This window comes from Saccopteryx leptura, chromosome 5, assembly GCF_036850995.1.
Source record: "Saccopteryx leptura isolate mSacLep1 chromosome 5, mSacLep1_pri_phased_curated, whole genome shotgun sequence".
Lineage (NCBI taxonomy): Eukaryota > Metazoa > Chordata > Mammalia > Chiroptera > Emballonuridae > Saccopteryx > Saccopteryx leptura.
Window position 1 is genome coordinate 92,079,268 of NC_089507.1, and position 12,362 is coordinate 92,091,629.

Sequence of the window (12,362 nt, forward strand, 5' to 3'; positions counted from 1 at the left end):
GTTGCAGTATCGACACACTGAAACTTCACTGATGGCTATAAGCATACTATTCTTAGCCCTCATGTTTCATACAGTGGTCTTTCTGTATGTCAGATTGTATCATTAGATTTCTGTTTTAGCTGTGATACTTCTGATTTATGGAATTCTTTGTAGTTCATAAAGTATTTTAATTCATATTATTATTATTTTACTTGCTTCTCACCATAACTAGAGTGAGATAGGTAAAATGGGAATTTGTCTACACAGTATAGGTCAGTAAAAATGATCACAGACTATACCATACACTCCTGAGTAATTTTGAGGCCAGAACAAATGGTACAATGTACTTTTCTACCTATCAGACTTTGAGTCAAAATGCATATAAACACACACCCACAATTTAAAAGAAAAGAGAAGCTTTGAAAGAAATTTTGTGTATGAAAACTGCTATTATATTTCTAGTATCCTCTTCTCTACATAAGATTGGTTAATATATACAGGTGCTATTTAACTTAACAGACATAAACAGTGGTTTTAAAAACTGATAGTTTTTTAAATCATAGAAATATTTCACTTTAAGAAAATATAAAAATTAAGAGATTATATTGCTTTACAAAAAGATTCAAAATAATATTGCTTTAAGTAGCAAAATTCCTCAGTCCATTTAAGATATGTTGATTTATGAAAATACGATTCATATAGCACTTTACAGGAATGCATCTGTTATATTCATCCGTGCTCACCTGTAATTTACTGTAGAGGGAAAAATTGAGTGATAATAATAATAACATACTCATATAGTTCTTCATTATACATTTTAAAGTGTTTTCCCCTAATTTATTGCATTTGTCTTTGGCAACCTTAAAAGGGAGGCAGAGAAGGTATTATTATCCTTTCTTTACACATGAGAAATTGAGAGGTTAAGTGACTTTTCCAAGGTCAGACAGACTACTCATTCATTTACTGCTATTTGAGTGATGTAGTTTTACCAGGGTAGTTAAGGAAGTAAGGTTCTTCCTATTTTTTTAACCAGCTGTGAAGGCTATTAAAACAGAAGTGGATGATCTCACAAATATAATGTTGAACAAAAGAAGCCAGACACAAAAGTGTATATACTGTAGGATTCTATTAATGTAAAATTTAAATGCAGGCAAAATTAACCTATGGTGGCAGAAGTCAGAATAGTGGTAAACTTTGGGAAGATGAGGTACTAACTAGAGCATAAAGGGGAGATTTTCGGATATGATAACATTCTATTTCTTGACCTAATTTTTGGCTACATAGTTATGTTCACTTTGAAAATTCACTGAGATCTAGACTTAAGATTTGTCCACTTTTCCTTACATATAGTATAGAAGTTTTCTTATAAAAAAGAATTTTAGCCTTGGCTATGTAGTTCAGTTGGTTAGAGTGTCATCCCAATAATCCAAGATTGTGGGTTCAATCCCTGGCCAAGACACATAGAAGAATCAACCAATGAATGTATAAATAAGTGGAATAACAAATTGATGTTTCTCTCTCCGTGTCTCTCTCATCTCTTTCCCATCTCTCTCTCTCTCTCAAGTCAATCAATAAAATTTATTTAAATAAAAATAATTTTACATCTTGAAAATAGTACAACACACTTTAATCATTATATCACACATATCCTATGAACATTTGTGATTTAAATAACTGTCTGAACTGCACTTTTAAAATAAGAAGATGAATTAAAGCTGAAGAGTTTAACAACAGAAGAAAAAGTTTACAGGAAGAATACCCAGGATACTCTTCATCTCAAATGTTGCTATAAGAAATGAGAAACTGTATGAGGCCAACATAACCCTCATACCAAAACCAGGCAAGGACAACACAAAAAAGGAAAACTACAGACCAATATCTCTAATGAATACAGATGCAAAATCCCAAACAAAATACTAGCAAACCAAATACAACAACACATTAAAAAAATAATTCACCATGATCAAGTGGGATTCATCCCGGAATCACAAGGATGGTTCAACATTTGTAAAATAATTAACGTAATACACCATATCAACACAACAAAGAACAAAAACCATATGATCCTATCAATAGATGCAGAAAAGGCATTTGATAAAATACAACATCATTTTATGTTTAAAACACTCAACAAAATGGGTATAGAAGGAAAATATCTCAACATTATAAGGCTATTTATGAGAAACCATCAGCTAACATCATATTAAAAGGCAAAAAACTGAAAACTTTTTCTCTAAAATCAGGAACAAGATAAGGCTGTCCACTCTCTACACTTCTATTCAACATAGTCCTGGAAATTCTAGCCAGAGCAATCAGACAAGAGAAAGAAATAAAAGGCATTTATATTGGGAAAGAAGAAGTAAAAGTTTCACTTTTTGCAGATGATATGATCCTGTATATAGAAAACCCCAAAAACTCCACAGAAAGACTATTAGAAACAATGAACCAATACAGTAAGGTTGTAAAATACAAAATTAACATACAGAAGTCTATTTCTTTCTTATATGCCAACAATGAAACTTCAGAAAATGAACTAAAAAAAATCCCTTTTAGAGCTGCAACAAAAAAATAAAATAAAATACCTAGGAATAAACATATCAAAGAATGTAAAGGACCTATATAATGAAAACTACAAAGCATTATTAAAGGAAATAGAAAAAGAAACAATGAAATGAAAAAATATTCCTTGTTCTTGGATAGGAAGAATAAATATAGTTAAAATGACCATATTATCCAAAGCAATATACAAATTTAATGCAATTCCCATCAAAATTCCAATGTCATTTTTTAAAGAAGTGGAACAAAGAATCATCAGGTTTATATAGAACCATAAATAAACCCTGAATAGCCAAAGTAATCCTAAGGAAAAAAATGAAACTGAGGTATTAGAATACCTGACTTCAAATTATACTACAGAGGCACGATAATCAAAACAGCATGGTATTGGCAGAAAAATAGACACTCAAACCAATGGAACAGAATAGAGAGCCCAGAAATAAAACCACATATATATGGTCAAATCAATTTTGATAAAGGAGCCAAAAACACACAATGGAGAAATGAAAGCCTCTTCAATAAATGGTGCTGGGAAAATTGGAAAACCACATGCAAAAGAATGAAACTCAACTACAGTTTGTCTCCTTATACAAAATTTAATTCTAAATGGATCAAAGACCTAATATAAAATCTGAAACAATAAAATACATGGAAGCAAACATAGGTACTAAAATCATGGACCTTGGCCATAGAGAACATTTTATAAATTTGACTCCAAAGGCAAAGATGAATGAATGGGACTACATCAGACTAGAAGCTTCTACACAGCAAAAGAAACTGACAACAAAACAGACAGCCAACTAAATGGGAAATGATATTTTTGAACAACAGCTCAGATAAGGGCTAATATTCAAAATATATAAAGAACTCACAAATTTAAACAACAAAAAAGTAAACAATCCAATAAAAAAATGGGAAGAGGACATGAACAGATACTTTTTCCAGGAAGAAATACAAATGGACAACAGATATATGAAAAGATGCTCATCTTCATTAGCTATTAGAGAAATGAAAATCAAAACTACAATGAGATACCACCTCACACCTGCTAGACTAGCTATTATCAACAAGACAGGTAATAACAAGTGTTAGAGAGGCTGTGGAGAAAAAGGAACCCTCATTCACTGTTGGTGGAAATGTAAAGTAGTACAACCATTATGGAAGAAAGTATTGTGGTTCCTTAAAAAATTAAGAATAGAACTACCATATGACCCAGCAATCCCTCTACTGGGTATATACCCCCAAAACTCAAAATCATTGGTACGTAAAGACACATGCAGCCCCATGTTCATCGCAGCATTGTTTACAGTGGCCAAGACATGGAAACAACCAAAAAGCCCTTCAATGGATGATTGGATAAAGAAGATGTGGTACATATATACAATGGAATACTACTTAGTCATAAGAAATGATGACATCGGATCATTTACGACAACATGGAAGGATCTTGATAACATAATAATGAGTGAAATAAGTAAATCAGAAAAAACTAAGAACTGTATAATTCCATATATGGGTGGGACACAAAATTGAGATTCATGGACATAAGAGTGCAGTGGTTACCGGGGGAGGGGAAGGGAGGAGAGGGAGGGATGGTGGGAGGAGAGGAGCATAAAGAAAACCAAATGAAGGGTGAAGGAGGACGATTTGACTTTGGGTGATGGGTCTACAACATAATCAAATGTCAAAATGATCTGGAGATGTTTTCTCTAAATCTATGTGCTCTTGTTGACCAATTTCACCCTGTTAAAATTAATTGTCTAAATAAAACTATAAAAAAATCATAAAAAAAAGAAATGGGAAACTGGAGCACACTAAAACCATAACATTTAAGGCTAGGTGTAACATAGATATTTAATGATACTAAGTTAGGAATTGTAGAGAAATGAGATTAAATTGTCATTCACATAGTTTATTCTAGAGAGAATATATGAATTTAAAGAAGATAAGATTGTCATTTAAAAATATCCATTTTATTTTAGAACTTTGTACATTAGATACTACACTGGACATCGGGGTAGCAAGCCAATGGTAAGGATAAAACTTTCAATAGGATGTGCATACCTGGACTAAACAAGGGCTCCTAGGAGTCCCAAGGAGCCTTCTATTTAAGAATGTCTGCGAGGAATATGTTTTGACCATTATCCAGGATAGAAATCACAGGTGCATTCAATTGCCTAAAGCAATTTTAAAAGTTATACTGTTTTCCAAGATCCTTCACATCTTGTGACCCTCTCACCCTGAGAGCTAGTGCTTCCCTGTATGCAAAGTTACCATTAATGGCAAATGTTTTATTTAATTTGTATATCTAATTTTGTTGTTTTATTTTATTCTCTTTAAAAAGAATCCAATAATCCAATATAGTGTCCTCTCCCACACCCCAAGCCCCCCAATTATCTGTATCAAATAACCTATCTTGATGTCATAAATCAGAAACAAGAAATTCCCAGGCAAAGGGTCATATTCAGTCCCAATGTGCTTTCATTTCACCAGTAATGTTTCAAAGGCAGCTACAATACAGCTACACCTAGTTTGGTGAATTTCTTCCCAGGAGGGCTGCTGAAGGCATCCTGTATAAGGATTAGTCTTTGACCTTTAACCCATTACACATTTGTTTCAATTCTTGATCAACTGCCCTGTTTCTATGCTCAGGTTTACTAGAACTTAGCTAACTTATTTACAAATAAATTTTATACCCTCAACACCTGCCTGGTGCATGTCATAATTCTATAGCATGGACATGATCAAGCTTATTTTGATCACTGCATCCAGGACAATGCAGTGAAGTATAGCTGTCCTGTGGAATTTCGATTATTAGATGGTCACCCTGTGTTCCCCAATACTGTTCATGTCATAAAATAGGCTAGAAAGATGACTGTAGTGACAGGGAAGAGAGACCGGGAGAGGTGGGTTGAAGGGCTTCTCCTTTTCAGGGCTCAGCAAGCTGCCCCAACTTCCATTACTGGCAAAGGATAAACAAGCAGGAGGCACTGACCCTACATGTCTACAGGGGAGTCCATGCGGAATCATTTCATGATCTTTTAAAATGACAGAGCTCAAGAAGGCACACTGTTTCCCTCCGAGTTAAACCCTTCAAAAAAAATATAAAAACTCCCTGAATCATGGTGGAAGGTTTACTATGGTAATTCACAATTAGTCACACACTATCCCTTTCAAAACCTATTTTACTTAAGCTCACAGGCATATCCCTGAATTTAATCTCCCTTATAGCAGAGTGCTTAAAGCAAATTCCCTCCCTGGTCCTTCCAAAGTGTGCGTCACCCCCTTCCCCCCGGGACTTACCTCTCTTTTCCTCCTGTCAGTTCTATAGATGTGCTGTCTGGTGACCTTTATCATATAACAGGTCATATTACTTTCTAACTTTTACTAATTTTCACTCTTTTTGTTGTAGGTCACATGACATACATTTGTTACACATAATCTTGAAAACACTTTGAGTATCTTAGACTTCCATTAATTTTTATAGAAATTTTATGAAAGTTTATAGAATTTAAAGTAAAAGATAAATTGAGATACTTGCCACTGAGCCTTGTTTTCCTGGATTCCCTGGTTCACCCTTAAAAAGAATAGTGATAATTATATTAATGCTATAAACATTAAAAACAATTTCAATATATATTTTTCTCTTTTTCACAATTCCCACTGGTGTGCATGAATGTCAAGTGTACTTCTCAGGCTAAAGGGAGAAATGCAAACACAATGCAATGAAAAGAAAGCCAATATTTTTTCTTCAAATGTACTTTATAAACATTTTAGAAGTTAATAAAATGAGTCTAGATTATAGTAAAGATTTAAGAACATATTTTAAGTAAAAGTAGTAGGAGCAATTATATTGTAAGTTGTTACATGGTCCTAGAAAAATATTTAATTATAATTACAGTAAAATATCATTTATTATTATGTTCTGTTTTGTAAATGACATAAGATGATAACACGGTCCTCTTCATGAGAATTTAAAACTTCCACATATACAAAAGAGAGATAATTGCTCATAGTGCAGGAATTAAATAAGAAAAAGAGCAAAGATTGATTGTGAATTTTAATTATCCTGGATTAATAATGATGGCTGAAGTAACATGTTTTATTAAAATTGACAGGATGTATTAAAATATTTTGTCATATTACATACCACTATCATAACTCTCTAATTCTCAGATTTTTACAGAATTCCTTAACATGTAATACTGTTATAAGAACAATCACTGGCTACAGGATTTTTTTTGAAAAATAAGATTGTAATGCCAATATATCTTTATGTTGTTGGACTTTAAAAATAAGTACTTTTCAGTTTATTTTTACAAAATATTTTTAGTGGTTATAATAGTATATAAAAATTGACTGAGCCTATAAATCCAGTTCAAATTATATTTGTGGAATTAAAAATAGCTTTGTATGAAAAGCTCCATTTCTTACTTAGATGAATAAACTACATTCACTTAAAGAATGACATAATATTTGGATGGTTTACAATTTGTTGTACCTTAACTTTATCTTGTTTCTTGAAAGTAATTTATACTTTAAATTCTCTGTAGCGTACAGGATACCCAATGATCTGATGAATTCTGAACCATCAAAAACGGTTTAACTACTCTTTTTATTTGAAGAGAAACACATTGTATCTTTGTTGGAAACCAGCAATCAATCAGAGAACTATAAATATCCCTAAGTCTGAAGCTTTTTCTATCTTTTGAGATCTCAACCCAAGAAAAGGGGAAATATTAGACAGTTTTAGGATAAAACCACTACCTCTGATGATTCAGTTAAAGCAGTCCTAAATCATATGCTGCAGATTAATCCCTCATTTTATATGACAAATTAACAGCAGCTTTTCAGGAAGGGAAATGCGGCTTATGGAAGATTGTCTCAGAAAAGTTTTCAAGTACCTTATATCCTTCTAAGTAGAGTCATTCTTTGAAAAAAATATAAATACTATATGAATATAAAAACAAAATATATAAAACTATGGCTTATTTTTATTTTTTGTTGTCTTTATTTAAAAAATTTTCTACTTTGTGGATAGTTTCAGTATTACTTTTGTACTGTGAAGATACTAATGAAAATAATATAACTTAAAGCAATATATTAAATAAATAATTTAATTCATCAATAAACCTGAATTTCAAACCCTAACTTGATAATATAAGTGTAAAAAAATTTTTAACCTTTTCCATGTATTTCAATTGCTGGGTTGCTTCTACCAAACCAAACCATTTATCTAGTTAGTGTCCTGTACCATGTATCGAGTATACTAAGTACTTAATAACTTAGATAACTTAGTACTTAGATCTAAATATTGAGATTGCTTTAATTTTTTATTTTTAAATTAAATTTATTGGGGTAACAGAGATCACTTTTCAATCATTTCTATTAATAAGCTTCACATACGAACAACAAAGGATATTCAAACCAGACCCACTGATGTTTTAACCATTAATTATACTGTTGTACCAGCAATTCTTTTTGGTCAAGTTATTTACAGGGGATTAAATATTAGAAAGATTTAAATTCTTTACTCTTCATGGGACTTTATTGTCCCTACTAATGATTTTTTGGAAAATGTTATTAATCCCCCACCTAGTTTTGCAAGATAGTCTCCCATTTAAACCAAAGGCACTGATGAACTTTATGGAATCAAGACACAAGTGACATCAGGTTTCTCCAATCAGACTTCTGGAGAGCTTACCTGAAAACCGCCTCAGTTGCTGTTCCTGGATCATTGTGGTTTGCGTGGGTTCCGGTGGACTGAATGGTGGAGCAGAATCCTGCTGCCAGGGCTCTCTCTGCTTGGGGATTATCCTAGCATCCTATTTCCTTCAACCCAACCCACTCACTCAACCCCCTAATTCTACAGCCCCTCTTGTCCCCACTCCATCCTAACCCACAGCCCTTAAAGCAAAGAAAAACAAAATCGTTGAGAACAAGTGATCCAAAAGGCAACTCACAGGCTCTCCTGGCATCCCACGGGGGCCATCTTTCCCTGTGTCCCCAGGAGGCCCTCTTGGGCCTGGAGGGCCTGGCGGGCCCGGAGGCCCAGCTTGTCCTTGGTCACCCTACAATGGAGAGGGGAACAGACCAACCGTAACTACAGAAGATAAAGACCCAGCTTGTCTTCTCAACACTTTAAATTTGCAATATCTAAGACACATTTACACTGAAAGAACAAGAACAACCAGAAACTATGAAGCCTGTAGGCAATTTGCCTGCCAGCAGGGATCAAATACATATTCATGCTGGGTGAGCTGAGTGGAGCTTTTAAAATCAAAGCAGCTCAGGGAACCAGCAATCTCAGCTCATAGAAACGGTGTGTCTGTTATCACTATATTCAGAGCTGGTATAAAACCTTTTCATAACTTTATGCATGCAAATGCTGCATCAGTTCTATCCACCTTGCTTACTAACATGGCTGCATTTCAATGTGTCTACTTTTTTATAACCTATAAAATTAAGGCTCCTGTCATGCTGAATAATAATTTATACATTACCAAAGCTAAAGACATTAGAAACTGGATCCACTGCTGGATAGAATACCTTTCTCTATATCTTCTTTTTTGGCACTTTTGTATATATATTTCAAACAAATAGAGCTCATGAAACATAATTTTGCTCTGAGATATTTCCAAATAAATACCCTTTTATCCCCACTCCAACCCATGAGAGATAAATGGCAAAGCAACAGTATACAGAGTAATAACTGGATGCAAAGAAGAAATCAGACTTGAGCAAGAATAAGCACTACCTTAATCAGGCGGCGTTTAATGAGCTGCTGATCAGCAGAGAGAAAGCCATGATTGATTTTAGGAAACACCATCTGATCAGTCAGGTGAGGTCAAAGGTTGAAGTTCAGAGATGAGAAAGTTGAAGAATAGACATCAGAAGGCCCAAGAAAGAAATAAAGATACACACATTAGACTTAATAATGACCATTAAATAAAACGGAACTGGCACTTGTGTCTGATGACAGACCTCTTGGCTCTTCTTGGAAAAAAATATAACCCTGAAACTGGATGGTGAGACCAGATTTTTAGTTAGAAATGGATATTATTTGTATCCCATCATTTTTCAATGGGTGTTGGGCCCTTCCAATGTAGTACACTGAAGAAGCAGGTAAGCTCAAGTCACCTGCATTCTGCATGCTGGGCAGAAAGTCCACAGACAAAGTGCCAGTTCCATATCCATCAGACTTGTCAACCAGCATAATGTGGCATGAACGCAACTACATTTTATTGATGCCAAAGTCCAGAGTACTTAGAATTATTTAATTGACAGAAAAATACCACAGACCTTTGTAATGCATGCGCATTCAACTACTGAGGCCTGGCACAGCCCTAGACGGTGCTTTCCTCTAATCACTGTCCTTGCTCGACTTCAATGTCCTCCTCACATACATGCTCAAGTTCTCCTTCTTAGTAGATATTTGACCTCACTGATGTAGGTCAGGTCCCAAGAACCCAAGAAGCTGATATGTATGATGAAAAGGAGCAGCAGGACTCGGCAGGCCAATCGAGCTGTTCATGCTCACCCTTATGCTGATTGCGGGCTCTGACGGAGGGCATGAGTGCCAACCACAAACCTTGACGGTGAGGATCTGATTACTGTGCAGGGCAGCAACTGTGGGGAAGCCTGGCAGACCCTATGGACATGGCACAGCACCAAAACACGACACAAAACGTCACACAGACATTTCACCGGTGGACAAACAAAACAAGCATGTACCTCTATCGCCCTGTCCCAGCTCTAAGTCCTGCCTTGTTTGACATGACACAAACAGTATCAGACACACGAGGCTCCCAAGTGACCCCTTCCTCACAGGGAATGGCCGGATTGAGAATTCTTTGTAACCGTTCCTTGTGGCACATACAATAGATCCATGTATACACTCTTAAAATGTCGGGACTCTGACATACAAAATATTAGTATAAAATGGAGATAACTACAGACACTGTTATAAAGACAACATTTCTATTTCCCTCTACTGATAGATACTCTGTTTACCACTCAGGACATACAATATGTGTATTAACTTTTTTTTTTTTTTTTTTTTAGACAACCATGAATAGAATTTTGCAGTCAGATCTGAAGTATTTCTCAGAATAAAGGCAGTATGCCTCACAAAATGTAGTCTTACCACCCACATATCAAAATTCCTCTCTCCAATCATCTGATGATTCTCAGGCCCTTCCTGCTGCAGGAATGCCTGCAGAGGTGGTAGATGGAAATCTGTCTCTTATAACATGCGCATTTCATGTCAGAGGGAGTTATGGTCACACTCTGTAGTAATTACTTCTGTCACATAACTTTTCCAAAAGAACTTGACAGTTCACACAACCCCTTGAAGGAGAAAAGTGGTTTTGAATTCCTTAGTCAAGAAGCGTGGGGGAGCTATGTTTCAGTCCTGTGCTTCACTAACTGCACTAACTTGTCCCTACAGGCGTTATCAATTGGGTAGGTCTGGGAGAGAAATTCTGTCTTTGTTCTTCTTTTCCAACAACATGTGATAGTGGAGCCTTTTATTCCATTTTCTTCCCCACAGAGAACACGCTCACCATGCAAATAAAATAAACAACCATCACGCTGCCTTCCCACGTTCTCGCTTCCTCACCATCCTTCTCCTCCTCCCACCCAAATCTATTTTTAGGAAAGGCCAGAAGACTTTTAGTTTTTAAATTTTACTAGTTTTGATACATTACCTCCTTTATTTTCCCCTTACGAGGGATATATATATATAATCTCTCTCTTTTTTTTTTTAACAAATCCAGTGAAGTTATGTTTGTTGTATAAAATTTTCTCGTCAGTTCTAATGCCTTTGATTCTCCTCCTTCAGAGAGGTGCTTCTCCGGGAGCAAAGTGGAGGAAATTGTATCCTTTTTGCCAAATCCTTTCTGATAAGGCTATTAAGTGGTTGGGTAGTTTCAAGGCAACCTGTATCCACTTTTTCCTCTCCCTAAGTAAGAGTCCTTTAAGCATAGACTCTACACAAATTCCATAATGCTACAAGTTGGAAAACAGATGTGTACAATTTGCTTTTGTTTTACTACGCAATATGAGTTTAAAATGTTATTAGATGGTAATGTGCCAGCATCCTTCCATCTGTGACTCATTAGCCCTATATTACACAGTCAGAATTTTATATATAAACCTCATATTTATGTAACAAAGAACAAAAACAGATACAAACAAGAAGTCTATGAGGATCAGAATCTTGATTAGTGGCGATAAATCATCATGTCACTTTAAATGGGATTATCTAACAAAAATAATTTAAAATTAAAACCTTTTAACACATGGTAGGCCTTAGAAATGTTTTGAAATTTGAATGTATAAATAAGTCACTTCTCCTACTCATATCTGAGCATGACCAGCTTACTATTTGATCATATTTTCTAAATGCTAAAAAAAAAAAGCATTAAGCTTTAGAACTTACTTACTTAGTTTGGTTTCCAGTGTTAAAGAGGAAGTGGGTAGGTAATTCTCACCTTGGGCAGATCTTTTTTCTTAAACAGAAAACCTCTTTTTGAGGAAGCTGATTTTATGTCCCTCAATCATCTTAACTGTGGATGTGCTACCAATTAATTGCTTAGTGCTACATTTTAACGATTCCACTAGTGAACTAAGCAAAAGGTCTTCAAGAGTTTACATGTAGCAGAGTACAAAGGAGACATGTGGAGGAATTCTCTTAAACGCTAACAATAATTCCATGGCCTGGGCTGCAATGTCTAAGTCCCTGTGCTTTTCCAACTGTGCTAATGCTTGAAGAGTACATGCCCCTGTGCTGGGAGTAGTTAAAGGCAATAATAAACATGGTCTAT

At 35.0% G+C, this 12,362-nt stretch overlaps 1 protein-coding gene across 1 annotated transcript in view; it reads right to left on the reverse strand.

Annotated features, from left to right (window-relative positions):
* The window catches only part of COL25A1 (collagen type XXV alpha 1 chain), a 599,542-nt gene that overhangs the window by 125,636 nt on the left and 461,544 nt on the right, over positions 1–12,362 (reverse strand). Inside the window, exons 8-10 of the mRNA XM_066384810.1 lie at positions 9,293–9,364; positions 8,499–8,606; positions 6,077–6,112 (exon numbers count right to left, since the gene is read on the reverse strand). Coding sequence (XP_066240907.1) covers positions 6,077–6,112; positions 8,499–8,606; positions 9,293–9,364 — 216 coding nt within the window. The remainder of the gene's footprint in view (positions 1–6,076; positions 6,113–8,498; positions 8,607–9,292; positions 9,365–12,362) is intronic.